Genomic DNA, 9651 nt, shown 5'->3' with positions numbered 1-9651 from the left:
AAAAAAAAAAAAAAAAAAAAAAAAAAAAAAAAAAAAAAAAAAAAAATTCTCTCTTTTTAAATAAGTGCTCTGAGTTTTTACTTGCGTCTTAGTTTATCTTCCAGTCTAATATAGGTAGAGGTTAGAATGCAGGTTGCAACACTTCTTCATTTTTACCCAGATTTTCTAGTGATAGGTTCCTAGCAATTCATGGTTGTTTTTGTATTTATGATGCATGCTAAATAAACCTCAGTGTGATTGGTTAGAGGAAAATTACTTCTTAAAAGTGCATCTTCTTAACACAGATGCATATTCACAAAGAATCATCCATTTGCTGACAAAACTACTAACACACATCCACCATGCAAGGGACAAGAGACAATTTTTAACTTTTTATGACTTGCCTTCTGGAAAACAATCTGCCAAGAATGGTGAATCCATTTAAAAACGTTCTTTCCAGGCAGGGAAAAGGCATGGGAATGGGAAAGAAGCCAGAAACATTTGCAGAAATAACAATAAGAGTAACAATCCAGCCCCCCCAAGAAGCATTGGGCAGAAGGGAAGAGTCAAGTGTTATTGCAAATGGGGATCTGTTTTAGCTTTGAGATTTACATCAACATCAGAGATGAGCTGAGATGAAGGGACTCCACAATTCAGACTGATCCATAGGCTGCAGAAAAGATCCTGGACCTCCCACAGGGCCTGACCCCAAATCAGAGGTTGCTTCAGAAGTAGGGAGGCAAAGAAATGCATGCAGGTGTCCTTATTTTGTTCTGATGTACAGGGTTTCTGAAAACTTCACAATTTTTTTGATTATTCAGTACCCTCAGCCTAGAGTGTCAGACTTCAGGACTATAAGAGACCTTGAGATATTCAAATGCCTCTGAAGCAGGGTCAGGTATGCTCAATAGATGTTTATCTAATCTGTCTTTTAAAAACCACTGCTGCAGAAGAGTTTCAGAGTCTCCTGTCTCTCACTAGCCTGTTCCTGTCCTTTGATAATATCCAGCTTAAGTCGTCTTTTGCTAATTAAGGTGATTTCCTTTTTTTTCCTCTTTGTTCTTCCCTCAGTGGACATGGAGTACAATTGATCACAGTCACTGTTTTTTAAATAAACAGCTTTGTCATCCAACATGTAAACCTACCTCCAATCCTTCTCTTCCCACCCACCATTTTTTTTTAGAGAACTGATCTAATTCTTCCAACTTTCCACATAGGCTATGCAGTTTCCAAACATTGTTCTTGTTTCTCTTCTCTACTTTGGGCTGTCTCTAGCTTACCTAAATAAGAACTCAATTTTTTCATCAACATTTCATTGTCTCCATTGTTGACTCATTTAGTTCACAGTTCCACTATAACCCTCAGATCTATTTCTGCATTACTGCTGTACTTGATTTCTTCTTTTATGCAGCACTTTCCAGCTCCTCCCCCCACCCTTTAGATTAGACCATTCCTCTAATTGATTAATATTGATCTTCCAAAGCAATTTCAACACATAGGTTGGTGTCCCCCACAAATCTTATAAGTTGTCTCCTGCCTCCTTTCCCCTGCCCCCACTTTCATTATCAAGTTCTTCCCCTTTATTAGAGATCTGATAATACAGGACAGATCCTATGGCCCCCACTTAGTGCCATTCCAGTTGGACTGTTTGTAATCCTAATTGGGATTACATCTCAACTGTACTTCGTTAGCTGATTTGAGAGTAATAATTTTGACTCTATCCTGTATGAACAAAGTTGATGTATTGCGTTTACTACTTTTCACTCCACTCTGCACACACAAGCAGAGTGGAGTGGTAGTGAGCTAGGTAGTTTTCCTGCAGCAGCACTGCAGGAAGCTCTTCCAAGCCAACTGGCTTCCTCCATCCTGGATGCATCTGTGTGGTGTTGATCAAGTCTTTATGCTCGCATATGCTTCGCAGCCCAGCCATCACCTACATCCCAGTTACCTGTGGTTTTTGAGAAGCTTTGTTAGCCGACTCTTCCTGCAGTAATGATACCACAGATCCTGCTGCCTTTTTGGAGACATTCAGGCTGTTTCCAGGAAATCAAGACCAGGACCTTACTCTCCTGCTGGTGGTTCTAGCTCCCTTTTGTCTCTGAGCTGTGGTAGTTTCTCCATCCCGTAACAATCTGTGTACTTAACTAAATCCTTCCGTATCTTGAACATTATGGGTTTCTTTCTTTGTATATTATGCAGATGTCTGGGTGGGCATAGAGATATCATGGGGGGGTTTCTGCTATGGGCCACCAAACCAGTAGGAAGGGATAGATGAGGCCATCTTTAAACAACTGATGGAAGCAATCAAATTGCAGAACCTGGTTCTCATGGGGAACTTTAATACTTAATACAGATGTTAAACAGGCCAGTTGGAGGGGAGCTCTTGTCACAGACAGGAAGGAATTGGTTGAGAATGTGAAGGGGGAAGGCAACTGGTTGACTGACCACAAAGCAATAGCATTCAAGTTCCTAAGGGGAAGAAGGACAGTGAGCAGCAGAGGGAAGACACTGAACTTCAGAAAAGCAGACTTTAGTAGACTTAAGGAACTGGTGGGCAGAATCCCATTGGAGGCATGTCTGAGGGATAAATTAGTCCCAGAGAGCTGGCTGTATTTCAAGAAGGCCCTTTTAAGGGTGCAGGAGCAAGCTATGGTGATGTGACGGAAGAATGGGAAGTGCAACAAGAGGCCAGCCTGGCTAGACAGCAATCTTTCTTCAACGACTTGAAACCCCCAGAGGAATCCTACAAAAAGTAGGAAAGTTGGTTATAGTACTAGGGAGGAATATAAGGGTTTTGCACGATACAGGTGTACAGGGAGAAAGTTAGGAAGCCAAGGCATGATTTGAGATGCAACAGAAAAGGCAATAACAAGGTTTTTTTCCAAATATATCAAGAAATAAGAGGACAGCCAAATGAAATCATAGGTCCCTAGAGACATACAGAAGGTAATGCAGAGAAGGCTGAGGTTATAATGCCTTTTTACTTCAGTCTTCACAAATAGAGGCATCTACCAGATGATGAGCGCCATTGGCAGCAAAAATAGGGACTGAGGCAGATAGCCTGGAGTAGTAGAAGAACAGGTGTTGGGGGTTACTTACAGAAGCTTAGATGCCTTCAGGTCAGTGGGGCCAGATAGGCTGCATCCAAGGGTACAGAAGGAATTGGCTGAGGTAATTTCAGAGCCATTAGCTATCTTTGAAGACTTGTGGAAGTTGGGTGAGGTCTGGGATGATTGGACAAGGAGCATATCTAGTGTCTGTCTTTAAGAATAGGTTGAAAGAAGACCTGGGGAGCTACAGACCAGGCAGGTTGACCTCAATACCTGGAGCAATTCTTCAGGGAACATACTGTGAAGTTCCTGGAGGAGAACAAGACAATTATTGGGAACAGCCAGCATAGCTGACCAACCTTATTTCTTTCTAAGATAGGGTGACAGGCTCCGTGGATGGAGAGAGAGCAGTGCATGTGATATACCTTGACTTTAGAAAGGCTTTTGACATCTCCCATAACACTAGCTTGTTTAATGAGACAGTACTTACATGTAGTCTGAATAAGGTGGATATAACTGGATTGGCATACTCAACCATTAGACATCAGTGGTTGGTTCTCTAGTTGGGAGTAGGCATCAAGTGGGGTTCCCTGGGAGTCTGTCCTGAGTCTGGTCCTGTTTAGTGTCTTCACTAATGATTTGGATAATGGGATTGAGTGCACACTTAGCAAATTTGTGGATAACATCAAGTTGGGTGGAATTAAGGTGGAGTTGCATACGCTTCGGAGGCAGGGCCAAGATACATAATGATTTGAATAGGCTGGGGAAGTGATCTGGTGCCAGTCGGATGAGGTTCAACAAGGATAAGTGCACAGTTCTGCACAGAATAATCACACGCGCAAATGGACTAGGCAATGATTGGCTGGACTGCAGTACTGAAAAGAGGTACCTGGGGGTTTGGATCATAAACTGGTTGTGAGCCAACATTGTGCTCTTGTTCATGGTTTCCATCTCACTCCCTGCCCCCACCCTCCAACAGTATACTTTTCCTTTTCTCTTTGCTCCTTGTGAGGCCTCACCTGAAGTACTGTGTCCCATTTTGGGCCCCCTGCTACAGAAAGGTGGACAAATTGGAGAGAGTCCACTGTAGAGTGACAAAAATGATTAGGGACCTGGGAAACAAGGGTTATGAGCAAAGGCTAGAAGAGCTAGGATTATTTAGTTTGGAGAAGAGAAGTTGGGTAATTTTGATAAGTCTTCCAATACCTGAAGGGAGATTACAGAGAGGCTGCAGGTGGGTTTTTCTCTGTGGCTGTAGGGGATAGCACAAGGGGCAATGACCTCAAGCTGCAGCAGGGGAAATTTAGGCTGATATAAGGAGGAATTTGACTCGGAGGCTGGTCAAACATTGGAACAAGCTACCTAGAGAACCCGGGGAATCTCCATCCTTGGAAATTTTCAAGTGCTGGTTGGCAGACACTTGGCTGGGATGATTTAGATAGGCCCCTTCTATGCTTTGGGAAGGGCTTGACCAGATCTCTGACCAAACCCTATATCGATCATTGGATCACCAAAAATACTAAGATGCAACTAATTGGATATGAAAGAAAGGGAAAAATACACCCTGTGTACTCATCAAAAGCCTTGGGCAAATCGAGCAGCCTCATTCTCCAAAGTCACATTTGGGTGGCGTGTGCAGAATTACAGGATTTACTTTGCTGTCCATAAAGTGATCTGTTGTCCCTCTGGAAATGTCAGTGTGTGGCATAAGGCAGCCTATTAAATTGTCCAACCTTTGAGTTTGAGTTTGTTTCTAGCAAGGGGCTTTCCCATCAACAGAGGAGGTAATGGGAGCTGCATCTGATGATGATGGTGTGGAAGTGGGCCATTTGTCTCCCTTCTCTTGGGGTAGTGTTTCCAAGAATTGGTGCTAAGGATTGTATCTTCCCTCTTCTCCTTCCTCTTGGAACAATTCATTTTGAATTTAATAGAAATTGAGCAGCATTAAGGAAAATCCGAAAACTTGGTTTTTGTCTGGATATCATGGCCTTCATCAGAGCCAGCAGAACAAACTATATTTTTGCAACTCTCCTTCCTTTTAGCTTATATAGTATGTCTTGATATTCCATGAAGGCTGAGTTTGTGATGGAAAATTCAGGTTTAAATACAGGAGTCTGGCTGGAATAATGGGATCATATTCCAGCTGTAAGGCAATTTTGAGGTAGATGGAATGAGTTATGTTGGTGTGTGACACAGAAAATTAATATGTTTAGGAGGGCAGGGACTATAAGATGAAAATTAAAATGAGCAAAGTGCAGCTTAACCCCAGGGGAGACAGACTGTGGAACCACTAGGAGAGGAAAGAACAAGGCAAGAAATGTTTTCCTTTATGCTCTCCGATCTAACAAAGGTGTTCCTGATTTTTTTTTTTTTTTTTTTTTTTTTAAAAAAAAAAAAAAAAAAAGGAAACCCTTTTTTAGATCGGGGGGCAAAAAGGAAAAAATTTTTTCCCTTTTTGTCCCCCTTTTAAAAAAGGGGTTTCTGATTTTTTTTTTTTTTTTTTTCTTAAAAAAAACAAAAAAAACAAAAACCTCCTGTCCACCGTTGGCCTGTTTGTACCTACCATCCCTTCATTGGTTTAAAAAAACCCAACCCAAAACATTAATGAATGGATGGAGTTTCTAGTTCAGATCAGTGTCTTGCATTTCACTGGCTTGAAAAAAAAAAAAAAATGGAAACCAAAAAAACCCCACAAACTCTCCTGTGCTTATAGCTTGACTAGCATTTCAGGATCCTTTGGGGTGAAATATGATGTCATAGAAGATGCTGTTGTTAGAGATGCAGAAGTTCAGACTTTGGCACCTTGGCTCATTGCAATTCTTGTACGAGGAGCAGAATGCATCAGGAAGCCTTGCTGTGCTGAGGACACTCCAGGTATGATGGGGCTGAAGCTGCATTACTCTGTTAGCAGGAATCGCTGGCCTTTGTCCTTATGAAACTAGAACAATGTTGAACTCTTCTCTGCTCCAGATGTTTTAGACTTTGTTTTCGGCAGGCAGTCATGGACCTCGTCAGTGAACACGCACTGTCCCTGCAGGCCACATTTTAGCTTCTTCTAATTCAACAAACATTGTCCTAAAATATAACAAAATCCCAATGTGTGTTTATTCCTCTGGCTTCATTTCTGGTGTTCTGTCCATTCTTAAGTTTCTCTCTAGAGGGGATTACATTTTATTGCAAATAGTTTTTCATACTTCACAGTAACATAAACAGTGACCGGGTTACAGGATTAAACCATAGGACTTGTGCACTGCAGCCCTTGATGGGCCCTACAATTTAAAAGTTACAATAACTTCCCCTTGACCTGCCTGTAGTTGAAGCGAGCATTGTTTTGAACAGAGGTTTGAGCAACTTTAGTGCATATCTTATGACCAAACATTTTTTTGCAAGTAGGGGGTGTTCACTCTAGGTGGTGCTGGCCAGATTTCACCTTTTTGTCTTGTGTTCGGTCTTGTGAAATCCAAACCTCCCCAGCGCTTCCCTTTTGGATACGATATTCGTCATTATCTCTCTGACATTTGGATGCTGTTGAAAATTGCTTGTTTTCCACCAGAGAACTGGCTGCTTTATTAGTCATGTTAAAATAATTTCTTAAATTTCTTACACTGGCTCACAGTTAACACAGGCGCACACTTTTTTTTTGACTTCTGCCCTTCATCTGTTCAGTTTGGTTCATGGCTAGCTATCCTTCATCTTGCATCCAAAAAGACTTAATTACACTCGTGTCATCTCATATATGAACAAGTGAAACAAAACAATTGTAACAGAGCTCTTTGAAGTAAGGACTGTCACTGGATTTTGAACAGCACCTGGCCTGAAATCTCTCTGGTCTCTGGACATTTTATTAAAACAACAAAAAGCTGGCTGGGCACAAATGTTTTTCTGTTCTAGGGTCTTTTTATGCAAGGATCTCAAAGTTCTTTGCAAATATTAGGCCTTACAACCTACCTTTTGAGGGGGTCAAAAGGGTATGTAGCAATCGGTTGGTCCACTCTGTAGATATAGACACTTCTGACGCTGAAAGTATAATGGTGCTTAGCAACACTTAAACAATTGGAAAGGAAATGAGACTGGACTCAATGCTCACAGGAGCAAATCTGAATAAAGAGGAAGTGTTGTAATCACTTCTCCAGAGTGTGTCCACTTTCTAACCTTGCTGTCATTCAGTTTGACTGTCTGGGAACATGAAACTTGGCAGTATTGTGGTGTGTGTGGGCACTGAGGTGTGTGTACAAGTCCTTTCATATATTGATATGCCTGTTCAACACCAGTGTCCTCGGAGTGGGTACAGAAATGCAGAAGAAGGTTGCCCACTTTTGAATTGGATTTCTTATTTCCCCAGACATTACCCTGCACTGAAGACACTAGAGCACCTTGAGCACACGTATCTGCCACAGGTGAGCCACTACCGCTTCTGCAAGATCATGGTGGATAACATTCCGAAACTGCGTGAAGAAATCAAAGAAGTTTCCATGTCAGACCTCAAAGACTTCCTGGAGAGCATCCGCAAGCACTCGGACAAGATTGGCGAGACGGCAATGAAACAGGTAGGCTTTTGTTTTGTGGTGTCTTGGAAAAGTGAAACACGCGGGCTATGCTAGACTGTCCATTTCTGTGCCAAAGCATCTAAGGATTTGTAGGAACAGTTAAAAACAACTCTTGAAACATGGAGCGAGTCCTGTTGCTGTACGAAACTGAATGATCCTTTGTTCCATGGCTGCCACGAGAGCCTGTTTTCTGTTTCATGTACAGCCACAAAGTGATGACATGTTTTTCTGTACTTTGCCCTAGATTTCTAGTAGCCCAAAGTCTAGGAGGCCGAGCTGGGTTGTATAAGCCAGATCTCCCACTTAACGGGGTAACGTAGCATTTGTACTGCTGTGCTTTGCATGGTGAAAACTTGCAGAGCTGAAGGAGCTGGTGTCAGTTTGCCATGGTCAGGGGTGAAATGTCAGCTTGCAGTAAGTATGACTTCGTGTTGCAGCCCGAACTCATTCAGAACATTAGGTACATCTTTGCACTGTTTCACAACCAGTCTGCCCTTGGGTTAATGTTTTGGAAAATAAACCTGGTTCATTATCTATGCTCTTGTACATCGGAAGAAATGGTCAGCAGCACAGAAACCCTTTTAATTTTCTCTTCCCTCTTTTTAATCTGTTGAACAGCATTCTTTCTAGTCTCTTCTGTTTTGAGGATTTTCATTTATCTGTCTTTCATGATATGCATGCTGCTTTATTATCCTTGTTGATCTCTTTAGGATATTAAAAAAAAAAAAAAAAAAGAAAAGTCTCTGGCATATCGAAAAATCTACTTTCTACTTGTAATTCCATTAGTTTGAAAATAAAGGAGAGTAGACTCCTTCTAGCATAACTAGTATTTCTAATATTAAATCAAGTTAACAAATCTTCAGTGCTAAGAGGTTAGACAGTGTATTTGTATAGGATGGTTTGGACAGGGCTCATCCTGCCTCAGGTAGGGGTTGGACTAGATGACCTCTCGAGGTGCCTTCCAGTCCTGTTTTTCTATGATTGAAATCTGAATCTATGGAGAGTGGCTGATCTCGTCCTACCAAACACCCAGACACATTGTAACTATTTCCAGAAAGTGCTCATTTTGTGTACAAGTTTCCCTCGCTTTATGCTGTACATGTTCCTGGAAAATGGTGCATAACTCATTCACATGAAGGGAACCTACTTTACAATGTAACGAATAGGGATGCATTCCACGACCTTGACTGTATTGACCCCTAAACCCATTTCTACCACCTTTCCAAGACAGTTTTGGTACTCGCCAGGAGCAGAGTACACACAAGCACAGGGCAGTATCATAATGGGGATGGCAACTGTAGAAACGCATGTTGCAGACAACGAGCGAGGAGCACAGATCCACACAGGAGACTGTTTTGGTGAGTATCACTCCCACAGTGCACTGCACAAAGCAACTGACTGCAGGCTTCCATCACACTGACTGTATAAGAGTGAATCTACTTCTCATATAATACCCCTTTTTGTATGAAAAGGGTAATGGCATAAGAGCCAGTTTGCACCTACAGGATCCACATAAAGCGAGGGAAACTTCTATTAAAATTGCTTTTAGTAGATGTCAGGAATTTTACCTGATGTGGCCAATTAGTTACTAGAAAACTTTTTATTTCTAATGGAAATGCTTTAGCTTTTGTCATAAGAGCAACTTACTTTCTTGAAAGGTCATTCTTTATTTCTGCTGCTTTGCATGCATAGAAAAGAGTTTTTATTCTCAGCTAATGCAGAGAATGTGCTTTTCTTTAAATATGCTTCACATCCAGATTAGTGTTTCCTAATAATTGGCGCATAAAAGGGATGCAAATGTTCTGTGTTGTTCCCTCCCACTTGCATTGCCATGATGGGGAAGAACGAGACTAGATCACTCATGTTTCACCGAGAGGCAGGCATTGGTTTCTTTTGTTGGCAGGTGACATGGGGGTGGGGGGGTAGTCGCATGCATAGTTTTGTCAGTGTTTGTCTTTAATAAAATTGGTGGGTAGAATAAAAGTCTGACACCATCTCTTTGTCCTTGCAAAGCAATATCTTGCTTTGCTTTGTCTCCTCATCTCTGGGCAGGATGTTTGTCTGCTGCTCTGCCC

The 9651-nt window shown here is 41.8% G+C and overlaps 1 protein-coding gene across 4 annotated transcripts in view; it reads left to right on the top strand.

The window, feature by feature from the left end:
• EXOC6B (exocyst complex component 6B) overlaps positions 1–9651 on the top strand; it is a 430229-nt gene that overhangs the window by 8334 nt on the left and 412244 nt on the right. For all 4 annotated transcript variants that reach the window (XM_019526166.1, XM_019526165.1, XM_019526164.1 and 1 more), the window contains exon 5: positions 7372–7576. In XM_019526166.1, coding sequence (XP_019381711.1) covers positions 7372–7576 — 205 coding nt within the window. The remainder of the gene's footprint in view (positions 1–7371; positions 7577–9651) is intronic.

Source organism: Gavialis gangeticus, unplaced genomic scaffold (assembly GCF_001723915.1).
Source record: "Gavialis gangeticus isolate Ggan-Ray unplaced genomic scaffold, GavGan_comp1, whole genome shotgun sequence".
Taxonomy (NCBI): domain Eukaryota; kingdom Metazoa; phylum Chordata; order Crocodylia; family Gavialidae; genus Gavialis; species Gavialis gangeticus.
Note: the sequence above shows the minus strand (reverse complement) of the source record. Positions and strands in the feature narration are given on the sequence as shown.